Source organism: Asterias rubens, chromosome 13 (genome assembly GCF_902459465.1).
Source record: "Asterias rubens chromosome 13, eAstRub1.3, whole genome shotgun sequence".
Classification (NCBI taxonomy): Eukaryota; Metazoa; Echinodermata; class Asteroidea; order Forcipulatida; family Asteriidae; genus Asterias; species Asterias rubens.
Window position 1 is genome coordinate 3,708,823 of NC_047074.1, and position 19,235 is coordinate 3,728,057.

The 19,235-nt window shown below is 37.5% G+C and overlaps 1 protein-coding gene across 6 annotated transcripts in view; it reads left to right on the forward strand.

Moving 5' to 3' along the window:
- Nucleotides 1–19,235, forward strand: part of LOC117298305 (mitogen-activated protein kinase kinase kinase kinase 4-like) — a 61,098-nt gene that overhangs the window by 5,399 nt on the left and 36,464 nt on the right. For all 6 annotated transcript variants that reach the window (XM_033781456.1, XM_033781458.1, XM_033781460.1 and 3 more), the window contains exons 3-6: nucleotides 3,249–3,305; nucleotides 12,574–12,618; nucleotides 15,091–15,171; nucleotides 16,161–16,271. In XM_033781456.1, the coding sequence (XP_033637347.1) occupies nucleotides 3,249–3,305; nucleotides 12,574–12,618; nucleotides 15,091–15,171; nucleotides 16,161–16,271 (294 nt within the window). The remainder of the gene's footprint in view (nucleotides 1–3,248; nucleotides 3,306–12,573; nucleotides 12,619–15,090; nucleotides 15,172–16,160; nucleotides 16,272–19,235) is intronic.

The following is a 19,235-nucleotide window of genomic DNA, read 5'->3' on the forward strand; positions in this document are numbered from 1 at the left end:
CTGCAGAGCATTTCACAAAGGGGGCATCCTGAGACTAGAGTATTGATGCCTCTGTGAAGCAATATAGTCCTGATCTGTACTGTACCTGAGTGATACTACGTACACTGTCTACAATCTTCACACATCAGTTTATTAATGGGTAAGAACCCAAATTAATGTTCTTTAACCCCGATGCAAATTTACATTCTGTGTACAATCTTGTTTACAGTATGGTAGGGCCTACCAAGGTGTACTGTTTAGTATACTCAAAAGTTGTGTCGATATTCAGTGTGCGTGCTCCATGTAAAGGTTGGCAAAGTTCAAGATCATCAATTCCCTTTTCACACATGTTCCCGTTACTCGAACAGTATCCGCATTCAGGCAGGAATGATATTTAAACGGAAGTTAAGGGGAGTGCCTGGATTTCAATTACATGTTACACACAGAAATATTGCAAGCTGATATCTATTTAGTATTCATTACCAGAAAAAGGAACTAGAAATGGTCTTTGCAGTGTAATTGAAACCATGTTTTGGGGTGTGTTTTTAAAGGCGAATTGCCAACTGGGTAAAACTGCATGGCACATTCTGTTCCTATATATCTATTTAAATTGAACCTGTTCAAATGCATATTACATGCCTACTCCAAAGGGTGCAATAAACAGCGGATTCAGGGGTCGATTTCACAAAGAGTTAGGACTAGTAAATTAGGACTAGTTAATTAGGACTAGTAAATTAGGACTAGTCCTGGGAGATTTTGACATTTTAAGGCTAAAAAAAATAGTCCTACATTGTAAGTTTGGACCAGTAAGTCGTCCTAACTCAGATAAGACTGGTCCTGCTCTTTGTGAAATCCATCCCAGAACCACCAGCAGGGCAAGCCCCTTTGCTTTCACAAAGTGTCCTGGGTATTTTATGCTCACTACACTGTATGACTTCACAGTTTTACCAAAGCAATGCTGGGAACCAGGCCCCCTGAGGGTTCTTGGAAACCATAAATAGTCTGACTCCTTTTCAATGTGAGAAGAACCATAATTATAAATTTGCTATACTTGCACACAGGAAAACTTAAAAAAAGAAAAGAATTTTGTACAAGATGCAGAAGAAATATGCAGGGCGTTTTCCAAACTTCGGTTCCAGTCCGTGGTGAATGTTGAAGCAAAATGCACACTGCTCTAAACTTGATGGAGGAACCTGGACTCTGAGCCTGTGTTTGGAAAAGGCTTCTGTGCTGTTTTATTGCACTTAAGTTAGTTAACAGTTTGTGAATGGTTAGAGGTTTCTTTTTGAAAGCAAAAACAAGACTGGTCTGAAAGCAGACCTCGAACTTCCCTCTTGAAGGGGCACAGCATTTTTTCTCTCGTAAGGGGCACTCTATGTGGAATTTGTATTGGAACTTTGCTAAGGGCAGTGATAGGCACAGGGCACCACTGCTATTGCTGTGGGTGTTGTTGGATTTATTCCTAGGCTTGTGAAAGTGTCTAATTGCTCCAGCAGACAAACAGATGGAAATACCAGATGTTACTAGTCAAGTGTGAACAAAATATTAGCAGTAACTTGCTGGTGTTTGTCAAGTTGCAGACAAGGCTTTGTCCTGGTCTGCTAAATATACAGCAATCACTGGCAAGCCCACACACCCAATTACTAACTGTGTGTGGACTGCTTGTCACAAGTGATGCTAAGTCTGCCATAAATGCTATTGTGTTGAGGTAGTGGACCATGTGGTGTTTCCAATTGTCTGATGGAAAACACTTTTCAAAATAGCCCACTGGATGGTTTTTCTACAGACAAAATAAGTGTACAGACCAGTGTACTAGTACTGTACATGGTGTCTGTAGATTTGTGGTGTCACAGAGCACACGCAATGGTACAAAGTATATAAATTTACATTCATAAATACCTCAGACAGTTTCGCTATTCCTATTGGTGGAGAGCGCGTCATGTGGGTGTGTACAAACCTTTGTTTATGACCAGTTAATGAAACATTGGCGTGACACGCGAGTTTGCACCTGTTCTTATAGAACAGGTTCTTCATTCCTATTGGTCGAGAGCAACAGCTGAAACAATTGTGCCACATCACGTGATACGCGCGACGCACACAGCATTCCCTTATAAGGAGTTGTTTACCCGAGGGCGGCGGAGGGCTTTACCATTTCATAGCTGGAGGGGTGTTGTGTTGGAAGAAATCATTGAACAATTATAGTTTTTGCATTTATTTTACTTTTTGACCCAAAGTGATGATGTTTTTTTACCGAAAAGGTATTTATGAATGGGAATGGGCCTGGTTCTTGATAGTTTACCTCGTTTTCGTCTCGGTAAAACTATCAAGAACCAGACCTCGTTGGGATTAAACCACTAGTTGAAAACCTAGGGTTTGGATACTTTTTGAACATCATAAAACACAATGTCCACATATTTACATTAAACATCACGGTTTGAAGAAAACGACCAGTAGGAAGCTTCCCTTGAAATATTATTTGCTGAGGTGCTGTAGTTTTTGGGAAATGAGTAAAAATGGTAAAATAATGTCACAAAAAAATTATCAGGTTGCTGTGTACAATGTACGATGTACTTACACGACTCTCCTAAAAACATTGTTCTGTGATTTTCATTTTTTTTACTGAAACACTTGACGACTAATGAACCTGAAAATTTTACTTTACTTATTTTACATACATCTTCATCCACTGTGAGTAGGGATTCATGTCATTATAGCAAAAATCTTGATCTACAAAAGTTAATCCTTTAATACAGAATGTACAAAATACTTCTTCAAGCATTGGCGGCCATCTTTGATGACGAACAAAAGACAAGTGTGTGCTGCACATGACTCTCAGCCAATGATAGATGTATGACACTCTTCATCACCGAGTGGACTTGTGGCATCATTATATGCATGGAGTCTATTGGGCCTACACGTTTGTCAGGAGAAATAAATTGTAATCAAAATCTGTAAAAATGTTTCTTAGACTGAAATATTTTTTAATCCCTTTGAAGGGAATTGTTTCTCAAAATGAGTCCAACAGTTGCAGTGCTTCTTATCTACTAATACTTGTTTTTACTGTCATTAATCTCTGGCGTAATTACCAATGGTAATTCAAAACATCTTTAATGGAATTTGGCAGTATTGGGTCCATAAAAACCATATCATGAAATCATTCATCTCACAGCAACTGTGTAAAAAGCACTCAGGGAGAAACCACAAAGAAATCAGTGCACTTATTTAATTGATTTGACATACTGTGCATATTTTGTGTATGTTGCTAACAGGGTCGCCATGTCAAGACAGGTCAACTGGCTGCTATCAAGGTCATGGATGTCACGGAGGTAGGTCATCTATTTTTATAACAAATAATAGTGTTTGAGATGTGATTGCCAGCTGTGTAAAAAGCTGTTGGTTGGTGCAAAAATTTCGCTGAGAGCAGAAACAAAATCTTGGTCTGTATGTAAGAATGCCATGTTGTACTTTGGTTGAAACGGTTTACTGCTCAATTTTTGAAACTGTAAGTTGGTGGGGGGATACCGTCATAATAAGTGTTTTGGCATGGATTGTAAGGCGTGTTGCTAGTTATAGGATAGATCATGGCCCTTTTTTATAGAGCTTCTTTACCAGGAAAGATTACTTTTAACAAATGACTGCTAAGCAGAAGTGAGCAGGATACCAGTCACAGTTTGTACATTTGTCAAAGTAGTTTAAATGGTAACCCTGGTTAGCATAATTTTGTTTTGTTGTGCTTCCAGAGATCTGTGAAATTTTGCCCGTGACACTTTGTTTACAAAAAGAATTCATCTTACAAGTACATTTCCTGGCAGGCCAGATATGAAACTACATTTCTGTCAGTAGGCCCCTAACTGTTTCTCTGCAGTTTGTCATATCAAACTACTAACAGCTGGTCAATTTTTGAGATGTGTCCCCTATGACTTCAGTTCAGTTCAGTTGATTCTTCATCTAAAAAGATGGTACATTGTAGAACAACTTTCAAAATATTCTCTGTGGAGCTTTATCTTGCCTTTAAGGACCAGGCTCAGTGAGTCTTGAACTTGTGATGTCATAAGTTACCAGGTTCAAACAAAAACCCATACAGAAACACTCTCCCTATAGATGGTAAAACCAATACTCACTGACAATAACAAACTTCCTCCAAGGGTCACAGGTGACTGTTGACCTGAGTTGACCTCGCCGTGACCTCCCATTGTTTTGATTACCAGTTGGCTCATCAGTCATCAGGGAGTTATGCAGCAAGGTCCGGGTACACAGTGTTTACTCACCAGTGAAAACAATGGCCAGCTTTTTTACTGCACTGGAAAAGTCCAGGTTTATGTATGAATCATGGTGGTTTACATTGAGTACAAATGTTATTGCAGATTGTTTTAAAGGTGGCATACAGAAATAGTGCTGGCAATGCAGACAGCGTTCATGTTTTGTGACAGATTAACCACGTATGAAGTAACAAAACTGAAAATGTGGGCTATATGTTGTGTTAAAAATGAAACTAAAGTTCTGTACTTTGAACAAAATTCTAAATACCAGGCCTGGAATTACACGCAGGCCAATGAGGCCAAGGTCTATGTTGCCCCTTGTCTTGGCCTCGGTGCCAATTCGAAATCTTCCATTCATATTAAGATTTTCCAATGGTAATGCCCTTTGCAAAATGCAAACGGCCTTGCCCTTTCTAAGATGAAATTCCAGGGCCTGTAAGACACTTTTTAAGTTTGATACAAGAATCCCGTAATGGAAAAAATTCCCACTCATTACTTTGTAATTTCAAAGCCTGCTCTAGTGCAGAGGATCCAATGTACTTTCTTTAAAAGTCCAGACTTTAATTTTAAAACCCATTGAGGTGACAGAAAGGTTGCAAATGAAATGCTATCATTTTATTTTTCTTCAAACAGTGTGCCGTGTACACCATGTAGGCCCACTTTCCTAAAATATGGAACGCAGTTTCAATGTTCTTTCCTAAAAGCCAAGACTTGAGTTCTGAAACCCATTGAGGTTACTGAAGTGTTAAAATGCAATCATTTAAATTTTTAGTGCACCAAAACTTGTGGAACTCACTTTCATGACCCAATTTTTCAAGACTGACCCTAACCCCTGATATGATAATGTCTTGCAATTTCGGTAGAAAACAAGGAGACCGTACTGTTCGTTCAAACCTGCACGCACACAAAGACCACATTATGTGTGGCATGTTAATTGTCAAGATGCACCAGGTATGCCGAGTGTGCAGTGTACACCTGTCTATAATATTCCGACCCTCTATACTTGGTGTACCATTGGGCTGAACATTGGCCTTCTAGGAAATGATGATTAGTGCAGGAGGTATGCCATGTCTAAGGTACATGTACAGCCCGCTAACCAGGGTAGTGATCAATAATGGGTCATGCTAGCCGCGGCAGCTGCAATCGTATCCTAGGCCAGGAAACTGAAGGGTTCATTCCTGGTGAATAATGTGCCCTGTACAGCTAAGGTAACGGAGGGTCTGTTGCGAACTACACATACTGTACATGAACATTGTAGTTTTTGTAGTTAAAGCCAGTATACACTTTCGGAACAGAACAAAAAATAAAAGTTCACAGATTTACAAATAACTTACAGGGTTTACAGAAGGTAATGGTGAAAGACTTCTCTTGAAATATTATTCCATGAAATGCTTTACTTTTTGAGAAAACATTAAAACAACTATCAATTCTCGATATCGCGAATTACGGATTTATTGTAAACACATGTCATGACACGGCGAAATGTGCAGAAACAAGGGTGGGTTTTCTTGTTATTTTCTCCCGACTCCGATGACCGATTGAGCCTAAATTTTTACAGGTTTGATAAGTTGTGATACACGAAGTGTGGGACTTGGACAATACTATTTACCAAAGATGTACATAGGAAGGAATCCTCCATGATTGAATGGAGGTATTCTCAAAAAGCAAGGAAGGGATGTTGCCCATTGGGGGCTTGGAGAAACTAGTGAATGGAACTGGGCCCAATTTCATTGCTCTGCTTACCATAAAGCAAGGAATTAGCGCTTGTGGGGGCAGGGAATTCTGTGCTTACATCAAGCGTATTTCACAGGTTAGCGGGGATTTTTGGCTTGTGCGCCTGCATACTTCATGCTACTACTAGTCATTCTACGCTTACACAGCTAGCACAGAAACTCAGCGGTAAGCAAAGCCATGGAATTTGGCGAGGAGACATGTAGGAACACAAGGCTTCTAAAATTACTGGGAAAACCTAAATTATGAGAACTGGGTCATGATATGTGATACTACTGTGAATAACCTGGTAAAAACATCTTTCTAACCAAAATGCATTTCATAAAAATTGTTTGCAACTCGACCGATCCAAGGCAACAAAGTCCCTTTAAAACTTTTCTACCAAATAAGAAATGAGCAGGAAAGTTTCCAAAAATTAATCTCTGGTGTAAAGCAAAATTTTGTTGTGCTCAACAGGAAGTTTGGTAATCTTTAATTAATTAATCTTTAAAACAATTTCCTTGGCATTGTGAGCTAAACTGTTTTCTTCGAAGTGATATAGAAATGGAAAAAGAACTAAGCTTTTATATCCCCAAATACAAGCTTTTTATCTTTCTGTCTAAGATTGTGTATTCCGATTACGTAGGCCTATTGCTTTTTCTGTGTGGACAAATTCCTGCTCTGGATTTTCGATGATAGGCCTAGATCAGAAAAGAAAAAAAAAAGAATTACAAAATTTGGAATGAAATTTGCACAGGTTAGTTTTGATGTTCAATGTATAAAAATACACAATAAATTATATAGGCTATAAAACATGTAGGATCAAAACAATCAAACGTTTAAAAAACCCAAATGTAGGCCTACATAATTGTGCTCATGTTTTGTTTTCACAATTGGTGAATATTCAAATGATATGCACTGTACTGTGTCAAGGGATCCTCTTCTATGGTGACTCATCATCCATAAGAGAATAAACACTCGAACTGGGTAATCTATCCGATCATCAGGCTGGTCATTAGAGCTGTTTACATGCCTCCGGATCGACGACCCGTACACTGCGAGGGCAGTGTGATGGATCCATGGCCCTGCCATTTCAACAATCGCCCCATATCCCCCCCCCCCCCCCCCCCCCCGATCTCCAAGAAAAAAAAAGGGGTAAAATCATGACATTTTTATGCAATTAATTTGGTGGCAGTCTTTGAGCCCTTGGGATGCCCAGTAGGCAAGCTTGGTGATTCATGCGAAAGGGTTTGCACACGTACTTGATGTTTTTCAATTGTTTGCACTTAGTTGATGACGAAGCAATATGAGATCTGTGTTAAATGGGCTGGACGGAATTTGCTGAAGATTTTTTTTTCAAAAGTAGAATTGAAGTAGAGTACTTTACATTTTGTATCTAGATGGCATACATGTACAAAGAAACAATTGTCTGACAGATGCATGAAAATTCCATATCGTTTAAAAAAAGATCAGACATGTTGGGACGCCATTGGAAAAAGTAGCTATAAATAATTATGTTCTTCACATATAAAGATATTATTTTACCACGTGTGTCTGCAATATGATTATTTGATTTTGAACATAAAATGTATGCTTAATAGATATGAATAGGTCCCTCTTAAATGCTGTCGCAAAATGTACTGTACTGTATTTAGTTGTTTTGATAGAAATCAACTGGTTACAAATCTGCCAGAAAAAAAACCCTACTCTCATATTACATTTCATAACACCCCTTACAAATATTCTGCCTTTCCATTGGTTTAGAGTGCTTCTCTGTATCTGAAATGCGCGTACGAACGTCACGTGTACGAAGATGACATTCTTCCTCCATGGTTGGGGTGTTATAAAACAAATATTGACTGCTTTAACTCGTGCTATGGTTAAACCTCAGACTCCCTCGGTGATTCCCGGACCATTCCATTTTCCCTCGGCTGCGCCTCGGGAAAATAGAACCCTCCGGGGATCACCTCGGGAGTCACAGTTTTAACCATAGCACTCAAAGCAGTCAATATTTGTATAATATGGATGTATCTGTAATGTTTATGGCAGGCAAAACAAATGTTTGGTCATATAAATATCAGATTCAAACAAGAAGGACTATTTTGGTTAAAGCCATTGGACCCTTTCGGTACAGAAAAAAAAAAAAAAGTTCACAGATTTACAAATAATTTACAGGGTTTACAGAAGGTAATGGTGAAAGACTTCTCTTGAAATATTAGTCCATGAAATGCTTTACTTTTTGAGAAAACGGTAAAACAATATAAATTCTCGTTAGCGAGAATTACGGATGTTATAAACACATGTCATGACACGGCGAAACGCGCGAAAACAGGAGTGGGTTTTACCGTTCTTTTCTCCCGACTCCGATGTCCGATTGAGCCTAAATTTCCACAGGATTGTTATTTTATATATAAGTTGTGATGCACGAAGTGTGGGACTTGGACAATACTGTTTACCGAAAGTGTATAATGGCTTTAAAGATCACAGCATTTAAAATATTTTATAGGGTTGCAGATTCAGATGACAAATAAATTTTCTTTAATATGACATCATCATCTCAAAGAGAAATATTTCACAGAAAAAAATTGTTTTAGTTTGAACTTTAAAACAATGTATTTTTTATCAAATAAGGAAACTTACTGGGTAGGCCTAAAAGTCTTGAATAACTCCTTTCATTTCAAATCAATTTCCTCTTTGATCGATCACTTTTAAGCTCATTCCACGCCAACGTGTACTTTTTCGAGAATACAAATACATGTAGCACAAGTCATTATTTTGTTTTTCTTCTGGCATGAATCCAGATGTAGAAAAAGTAAGCTGCCCTTTCCAGAGTTGAAACTTCGGTCATTTCTTGAAGATCTCACTGTGTGTGTGGGATGCCGAAAAATATTCATGTGGACAAAAATATGAAATTGTTTTTGAAATTGGATTATAATTTAAAAATAATGAGTATACAGTACTTAAATGATGAAAGGGCAACACCCAAATAATATTCTCAATCGCGATGCAAAAACTAAAATGAAACGGGATTGTCTGTTGTATAAAGGGTCAGTGATCTGAAATAAACTGCTCACAAAAAGTAAGGAAACTTTTTTCAATCCAGTATATTTGTGATTATTTAATACTCTCTTTGTATATGGTATATATCATTACAAAGCTGAACTGTTCCTCTTCAAAATGATACCACAATTGCAATGTTTACATGTTTCTGGACTTGCCCACGTTAATGAGAATGAGACAAAGTCACAAATCAAATGTGCCAAAATTAGCAATTTTGTGTTACCGTGTGAACAATCAAATTGACACTGTAATTCAAACAAGCAAGACAACTTACTGATCTTAGTCCACTTTATTGAGACAAGAAGTTTGGTATAGAGCAAGACAACTTACTGATCTTAATACACTTTATTGATACAAGAAGTTCAGTAACGAGTGGATGATCCGAAGGCGTTGATGACAGCCTGGCACCTTCTTCTCATGCTGCACAAAAGTCTTGTGATGCACTGATGATGAGGGATGGCGTTCCATTCTTCATTAAGGAACCTGGTCAGGTCAGCCACAGTTGATGTGTTGGTGGTTCTGGGGCGGACAGCGAGGCCAAGCTGGTCCCACAGATGTTCCATGGGATTCAGGTCTGGACTGTTAGCGGGCCAATCAATCCGGTGCACCCCAACATTGTTCAGGTAGTCAGTCACCAGTCGGGCTCGATGGGGGCGAGCGTTGTCATCTTGAAAGATGGCATTTTGGTCCAAGAGTCTGCAAGTATGGGACTGTAATCATCTTGCAAATACCCATCAAACAAGGTGTTTTTCAAGAGATGAGGGTTAATTGTGTCTGATGAGCTCACTGGTGCAAATCTTTGTGTAAACCATTAATGGTTCTGAAAAGCTTGATCGGTTTGATTATTGAGCATTACCTATTGGCCATTTAGCACAGACAATGGTAATTTTGGCACATTTGATTTGTGAGTTTGCCTCATTGTTATTCATGTAGCCAAGTTCAGCAACATGAAATCATTGCAAATGTGGTATCATTTTCAAGAGGAACAGTTCAGCTTTGCATTGATATATACCATATATACAAAGAGAGTCATAAATAATAGCAAATATACTGGATTGAAAAAAGTTTCCTTACTTTTTGTGAGCAGTTTACTTAATCTGTGTGCCCACTCCATTTGTAAACACTAGATTCAGAAAGGTGGATCCAAGCTGAATCTGATCCTGCAATGTGGATAAGGAGCTATCGCTACCTGGGGTAGTTAAAAAAAAAAAAAAAAGGATCTGACTCGCGGTTCAAGATCATGCAATCCACGTTTAAGGATGTGATTTTGAGGGTTGATGCTCATTGGCAAATCGAATGATGTGGCTCAAAATGGAACTGCTTCCACAGACACCCGGCTAAACTTGAATTGATTTGACTTTCTTGTAAAACATACTGGGATGACAGATTTTCTGCTGTTTTTTTTTTCCAACACACAATATCCACCGTAATTAGTACATCGTATACAAGAGAAACTAAACTTAGAAAAATTATTGGATCTTTATAATTACAGTTGACTATAAATCAGCATTACATTTACAAAAAAAACAAAAAAACAATTTACAAAAAGGTACGGTCATAAATTATTAGATTTATTAGATTCCAAAAGGGTAACTCAAATGCTTGCAAGAATTAGTATACGTTTTACATCACATACATATTGTACATGTAGAGCTACTGTAAGAGCAATAATGGTACCGTTCTTAAAAATGGCCAGCCTTCCTCTGTGGTTGCACTATCTATTATATCGCTTTAATCCAATCTTCGTGCACACCAGTAGCTGGGGTTATATTTGATTAGACATAAATCTGTCTCGAAGGAAGATGCGGGGTAATAATGTAATTTACTGCATCGATCAGTTGGCCAGACGTGGCAAATTAATTCAGTGCTTGTTGGTCCATCAGTGTGTGTTGGTATCTGTGCATTGGTTTCGTGCGCTGAAGAATTAGGTCAATGATAATCAAGGAAAAACTTGACGGTGACGTGGTTGGGTTTTGTACGTATTATGTAGGAAAGGATATTCATTCAAATCATCCGAGTTATCAACCAAATACATTGTTCCTTGCTGAAAACTTCATTAAATTTATTTAAAAAATCACTGGATATACAGTTCTCTAATTTTAGTTGTTGTCATTGTTGTTCCTGTTGGTTTTTTAAATGATTTATAAAAATTGCATCAGGGATAAATCTTATCACGTTATGGTTAATACTCTGCTCACACAGAGTTGATGCTTTTCCAGGGATTTTGTTTGTTGTTTCCCCACCAAATTCAAGCAATGTAGGTATGTGCATTCAGATATATTTTACATATTATTTGTGTTCTAAACTTGACCGCGGACCTTTTGGTTCAACGAATTGTAAATTGTTGTTCTTTGTCTCAATGCAAAATGCATGTCTTTAGGGTCCATTGCATACAAGCTCTGCTTCTAAAATTTGGTTCTTTAAACTGATCACTCTTGAGTGATAATGTCTTTTACTTTTGATTTTTAATTTGTTTTGATACTGTGGAAAATAAATGTAATTTGATCCTTGAACCTCAAGTATGAAGGTGAAGATGGTAACAACTGGAAAATGTCAAAGATAGTTTTGACAACCAATAAAATACTCCCCACTGAGTCTACAGACATTGATGTATTGGTATCAGTTAATTGCATGTTAATGTTTTACCTTGGAAGATATTTGAGAAACTTTGGCTTGTCAGCAGACTTACATTTTCAATGGGCTCTCCCTAGAGATGCACACACTAGCGTATTGATCGATATGCCCAATATGCCATACGGGCAAAACAAAACACTTCTTTTTTATCTTTTTCAACAGTTTTACATCAAGAAAAAACCATATAAAATGCTCCAGATTGCACAGCAGAGGTTTAAAAAACAGTAGATGTCTTTTAAAAAACACAGTGGAGGTTTTAAAAACACAGCAGGAGGTTTTAAAACCAAGATATAAAACTTTTCGGAGACCTTGTGTCCAGTACAGTGTTCTTTGGCCAAACTTCCAAAATTTTGGTCCTGAATGCCCCACAGTTTTTAAATAAATTGCAGAGAACCCTGTAAGGGACCGAGCCAAAGGTAAGGTCCATTAACAGCGGCCAGCCACCAACCAATGAATGTTACAATTTAAAATAGTTGTCTTGTGTAGTTAGGCGATCATACATGCTTCATTTTTGAAAGAGCAAGGGCACCAAGGCATTTTCTAATTGGTAAGGGGCACCCTATGAGGAATTTGTTAGTTTCTACTGGAGCATTTCAAGTGCACCAAGGCAATGACCAGGGGGCACGGAGGCGATCGCCTTTGTTGCCTCCGTGGTATTAGGCCTGATACAGTGTACATTAAATGCTGAACTATCTTAAAGGTCTACATGAAGAGAATTGTTTACTTGATTCAAAGTTTTCAAACTTTTCCAGTTATGATTAACAAACTACATGTACCTGTTTTTTGTTTTTGTTTACAACTGTTTTTGTGTGTAGGATTTTGGGGTAAGAAACCATTTAGCATTTTTTAGTTTGCTGATGCCTTAGGCCTACATTTTCTGCATGTAAAAATAACAACCATCCCATTTTCTTTTCTTTTTTTGTTATTGCAGGAAGAGGAAGAAGAAATAAAGCTGGAAATAAATGTTCTTAAAAAGGTAAGAAATATAATACTACAAAGAGAACAAACTTCATATTAAACAGTTCAAATTCACTGAAAATATTAATTATCAATAGGTTTAGTTCTAACCATGGAGCAATAAGATTGCTCCATGTTCTAACCAAAGTTTTAGGTTTATTAAAGGCAAGTCCTGGACAATTGGTAAGTTCTCAAAAATGTATCTGGTAATTGTAATTTTGGTATGGCTAAGCTACTTTCTGTGCTAAATAAAAAGCAACTCTATTAAAATTGGCCCTGGTCTTTGACAATAACCAAAAGTATACCGTGCCTTTAAATGTGAAGGTCAAATTCAGAGCTGACGGGAATACAAAACACCTTGAATTTCCTGCAGTTCATCAAGAGATAATAAAAGATAAACTGATATGCAGGAAGTACAGTGTGTACGTAGGGATCGAGTTCATCCAATGAGGGCAATGGTGTGGGAATAATTCCATGGAGGGAAAGAAGGGCTTTACAGATCAGTCTTGGCTGTGCTTTCACTGTCGTCGCTGTTTTTTTTTCCCCAGAGCAAATAATTATACTTTATGACAGGGATGATAAGTTTTACATGATAAGTTTTACACTAGTTGTTCTAAGAATTGTTCTTGTATAAACACCGATGTGTGTTAGCACTGTATACTCAGTACTTTCCCAAGTTCTGTGAACAAAATTACAGGCATATAACTCGGGTGGGATTCGAACCCAAGACCTTTGCAATTCTATAGCAGTGTCATACCAACTACATGTAGACCACCAAAATTGCTCGGTAGCTAGATAAGAGGCAGTTCAAATCCTATGTTTTAGCAGCGAGTACTGCAAACGACTTAAATGTACTAGTTAGTTACATGTATAGTCACTAATAGGAGGGTGTACTTTGGTAATAACTCCAGGCTAATGGCCTTAGACATTTTACTAGTATACCACTGTAGTAAGAAGCAGTGCAGCTACATTTATTTATTAGAGTCCCCGCCCCCCTTTTTTGGGTGGCTGCATGGATTATGTTACTCTTTTTTACCAATCCAATAATAGATTTTAAAAACCATTAATTGTCAACTAATCGAAAATCAGTGATTGTTTTAAATTTTTAGAAAAGTGAAAATAAAATAATATAACAAAACCAGCTTCCCCCATTTTTTATCAACTTGGATGCAAAACATGATTTCTACTCTTTTTGGGAAATGATTCTCTCTATAGGAATGTGGTTTAAGAAAAAGGGATTCAATAACATCCAATCTGAGAAACATTTCAGCAAAAGAAAACCTCGCTAATAAAAGCACTGGCCTCAAGCCTGCGGTCCAGTGTTAATTTTGAGCCCTGCATGTTTCACCATAAATGCTCTTTTCAAATACTGTATTTTTGTATGCACTATACAGGAACATGGGTTGAAAAATCATGCTCTCATTTTTCATGTCGGAATACAGAGTTTCCTTTTTATTGAGTAACCATAGCAACCAAAGTCAACACCGGAAATGACCTGTCTCATCTGTAGATTGTTTCCTGTTCTTTCTAGAAACAAATAAATTAAAGGACAAAAGGGCACATTGTTAGTCATTAAAAACTTAATGAACTGCATACACAATGTTAGTAGTTTGCTTGTTGTCATTAGTGTAGTTTGTCTGGATTTCATCAAGTGCTTTTGCATATTGGCGTGATTGTGGAGCTCCTGATAAATGGAGTTTACTGTTCCCGATTGGTTTTTAGACTACTTGTGGGGAGCAAAGAAACATTCATTTACAAAATAAATAATTATTTGTTGACGTTTTTTTCCTTCTTTCTGTAGTATTTATTTATTTGTGTCGGTTCTAGTGGAGTTAAATTCAATTTTTTTGCCATTAATCATTCAAACATAATGTGGAAAAATAGGATACAAGAATACATGCAAATTTTAAACATTTGAAAGCAAGATTAAGCTTGCTGATTTCTGAAGAAAACAAATAATAATTCCCCTAAAAAAACAACCTTAGTGTTAAAATTATCAATTTGTAAGGTGCCAATTGGACAGTCAGAGCTTGTACGCACTGTTATGTGGATTAAAGTTTCTGAAAAATAGGTCAGAATTAAGCAAAGTTTTTTACAATTTCTACTGAAGGATGTTGTCTGTTGTACTGAAAAAGAGGAATACACATCCCATACATGTATGTAGGTGCAGCGACAGAAGACATGACCCCCTCCAAACTTTGTTTGCTTATTACAATAACGATTTGAACAAGAACAAAAATTAATATAGGTCGAATTTGAACCAATGACCTTCAACGTTTAATTTGCATCAGGGATAAAGAATATAAAGAATATTAAAGAATATTTTGGTGTTACCCATACACCAATGTGTGTTAGCACTGTGAATTTTGTTCACCGGATGCAGGAAACTACTGAGTATACAGTGCTAACACACATGGGTGTATGAGGTAAAAACCAAAAGTAATAACCAATGACATGTTTGTGATGTGCTTTTACTCTTTTTCTTGTGAAGTATTCACATCACAGGAATATTGCCACATACTACGGAGCATTCATCAAAAAAGGTCTACGCAACACGGACGACCAGCTATGGGTATGTACAATGTGTCACACTGTTTCCCTAGTTCCTGAAATTAACCACAATATTCAAGATCTGCTCAGGCAGAACATGATCTTGATCTTGAGGAAACATGATCTTGAGGAAACATTTTGTAAAAGTGAAACATGCAATATTATTTTTTGTTTATAATGCATTTGTTCGCCATTTAAATGTAATTTTGATATGTGTACACTTCTCATTTTTTTGTCAAAAAGCTGCAAGGAAGTAACAATTTTGCTACATGTAGTCTTTGTCTCGTCTTTTTCTCAAAATAAAATAGCGCATGACAAAAATGTATTGCATTTCTGTTGCTTTTTTGTTGCTAGAATTACCCCCAAAGACCTGTTTCCCCATGCAGAATATAACCATGATAACCTTCATAATGACTTTCATTACATACACAATGTATGAATGGAAGAAAACCAATCAAACTTTCAGTTTAAAACTTGGTTGTTCTGAAACACAATTCTCCAAATTAGCTGTTTACACCCTTTCTATGGTAACTTTTCATAACGTCTTCACAAGCCCTGAAATTTGATCTTGAAGGTGCACAGCAATTCTCTCTGGTAAGGGGCACTTACTTCTATGATGAAAATGTAAATTTGTATTAGACCTTTGCAAAGGGCACCACAGCAAAAGCACAGGGCACCACAGCAGTATCGGTGGACGCCATGGGTTTTTTTGAGAACAGACTGAGAATTTTAAATTAACATACACCAAATTTGGTTCTGCTTGAGTCAATTCATTTTCGTCTTAAGTTTTCAATCAAACAAACAAATCACACAAATAACTTGTGAAAATGTCATTCAGTGAAATAAACAGTTAAAGTTTGTTGTACTGGATTTATTTGTGAATGGATGATACAGCACAAAAATAAGCAATGGGGATTTCGCACAGGACACCACAGCAATTGCTGTGGGTGCTGTTGGTTATTTCGAGGCCTGTCCTCATCAGTTCCCTGGTTTTCTTCCTCTTGTTTGTAGCTTGTGATGGAGTTTTGCGGGGCTGGTTCAGTGACTGATCTCGTCAAGGCCACCAAGGGGAACGCATTGAAGGAGGAATGGATAGCTTACATCTGCAGGGAGATACTGAGGGTAAGTCTTGGGCCCTTTCTGAATTACTGTAGAGGCTGCAATCGCATTCGTAAATACCTGGGATATTTAGTATTTCTGGCAGACAGGCGACGATTTGGCAATGTTTATGAAGTGTTAAACAAACACTGTTAAAATATGAGAGAAATGTTTCACAGAGAAAATGGTTCTAGTGGGAACTGTATAATCAAGAATCTTTCAGACTTAAATGAAACAAATAAGATGTTTTCATCCTAACTAATCCTGTATTCATAAACACCTCAGACAGTTTCGCTATTCCTATTGGTTGAGAGCGCCTCACGTGGGTGTGTATAAACCTTTGTTTATGACCAGTAAAAAGTGTTGAAACATGGGCGTGACATGCGAGCTTGCACCTGTTCTGATAAGTTTCTTCATTCCTATTGGTCGAGAGCAACGGCTGAAACAGTTGTGCCACATCACGCGATACGGTCGATGCGCACAGCATTCCCTTATAAGGAGTTGTTTACCTGAAGGCGGCGGAGGGCTTTACCATTTCCTAGCTGGGCCTCGTTGGGATTAAACCACTAGTTGAAAACCTCTTCACCACACATTGATTCCCTTATTTATACCTTTACTGCAATTGATAATGAAAGCCAAGAGTTGCATGCAGGCTGTCATTACCTCCATTGCACTTGGTGCCAGGGTGGCCTTGGTGCCCCTTCAAAATGCATAACTGTCAACTCTCCCTGATAGTGGTACTGCAGAAAGTTCCCTGAAAATGAAACAATCTTTCAACGTTGTGATGAGCAAATTTTGCAATCTCCCTGATTATGGAAATCCTTTCCCTGATGCTGAATGTATTCAATTCTAAATATCTCTATAAATGTTAAATTTGCACCAGAGATAAAGATTTTTGTTGTTGTTAACCTTTACACCGATATGTGTTAGCGCTGTATTCTGAGTACTTCCCAAAGTTCTTTAAAATAAATCACAGGCATATTACTTGAGTGGGATTCAAACCCATGACCATGGCATTTCTAGAGCAGATGTCTTACCAACTAGACCACCAAGAATGCCCTGTAGCTACATGTAGAGGTAGTTCGAATCCTATATTTATTTAGCAGCTGGTAATCCAACGATTTAATATTGATGCTAAAATTGCTTTGGGGATTGCACAATGCACGATGCCCTGATTGCACAATGCAAATGTTGACAGCTCTTCAAAATGTCATACAGACATTCTCATTTTCTAATCAAGTTACTATTTCCCGAATGTGTAAATACATGCACCTAGGAAACGTACAAAGAGTTCACTCAAACACGTTGACTCCAAAAGCCTTTTGTCGTTGTGTACTCATGACATTTGGCATTAAAACGACTGGAGAATTGTGGTTATAAATCACACATTGTGGAGCCCTTGCAATCGAGCATTTCCCAGGGGTGGTGGCTCTGGTGGAAAAGAAGTCTACATGAAGAAATTTCAGATCCTTCTCATATTGCGTTGATGGGATAGCATTATGGTGCCATGGTTTGGGGGGGGGGCTCATTGGGTGTGAATGCGGTGTGGCGGCATATTTTCTACGACTGGATAAAGTTAAATGAAACCTGTATACACATTTCTTTTTGAATGATCTCAGGGGTGAGAAGAGATTTTGGTGCAGGAGGTTATGATTAAATTCCTTCCACCACCCTGTCAAATGTAGAAATTATCTGGGCCTAATGTTATATTTAAAAAACTTGCTAAGCACAGAATATTATTGCTTAGCAGAAAGGGGTTATCAGCCCAAATTAAATGAAGTTTGCATTGTTGTGGCTGGTGCCCGACTAAATTTTTGCTTGGCAAAGACATTTGTCTAGCAGTTTTTTCTGCTTGTGGCCCAGGAGCAACAGGCGTTAATGTGAAATTTGCAATGAACAAAACCTCAACCACACCTTTAAAAAATTATCTGGGGTCACTATCAAGTGGGCCAGCCAATTTCCACTATCAGACAGCTAAAGGTTCCAAAGTTTATCTTAATCCATGGGGTAAAATAAGATAAATAGACATGAAAATAGGCCATGATTGTTTACAGTGATGAGGGTCATGATGTATAGCTAGTGAAAATGTTATCACGCTTTTAAGGTCAATTGTCAAACTATTATTAGTAATATTTTTATTTCAATGTTGCCATGATAATACAAACATGTACATGTACATACTGATGAACCAGAGAAGTAGTTTATAACAATTTACTTGGAAGTTGGATAAATATTCACAAAACAGGACAACATTTAAAGGCATAGGGTAAAGCAATGGTTTTTGTTCTAATGTACGGACAGACACTACATCAAACAAATACACCAACAGACTAACAACACTGACTAATATTGAACTATTGACAACAAATCATTTAAATGTATGTCATAGCTTTCACTACAAAGAAGTACTATACCTATGGAAATGAGCTTCATTTGTTTTAAACCAAATTTTACAAAGTAAAGTGCAAATCTTATGGAATTGCTAAGTTCATGAAGTAGTACCACATTGGACAAGATTTCAATATTTCTAAACAAGCATGTTGTACATAGGCCTATATCGTTAGTTTTACATTATAATAAGCAGTTGTTGTAGTGTAGTACATGTTCACAGAGACTGTATACATGTGCCCGGTAAGTCTCGCTCTAGTTAATTTGTCTTCCTTTAACCCCAAATTAGCTGAAATTTGCGCAGTCACTTTCCCTTGTGGTTTTATTAAATGAAGTTGTGAAAGGTGGCAACCATTGAACAATAAAACTGTGGTTATTTAAAAATTTCCACATCAAATATTAGGCTTCTTAATCCGACCACATGGTAGTAATATCAAAACAAGATAGTACAATGAGCAGGATGTGAGAAAGGGTTCAATAGCTTTGTTTCATTTGCCTTCTGGCATGGTGTCAACTTTAATACTTGGAAGTCTCGGCTATAGGTGTGCTGTCCAGGGAATGTAACAATGAAAGTTAAAAGGAGTGTTGGTTTTTGAAAAG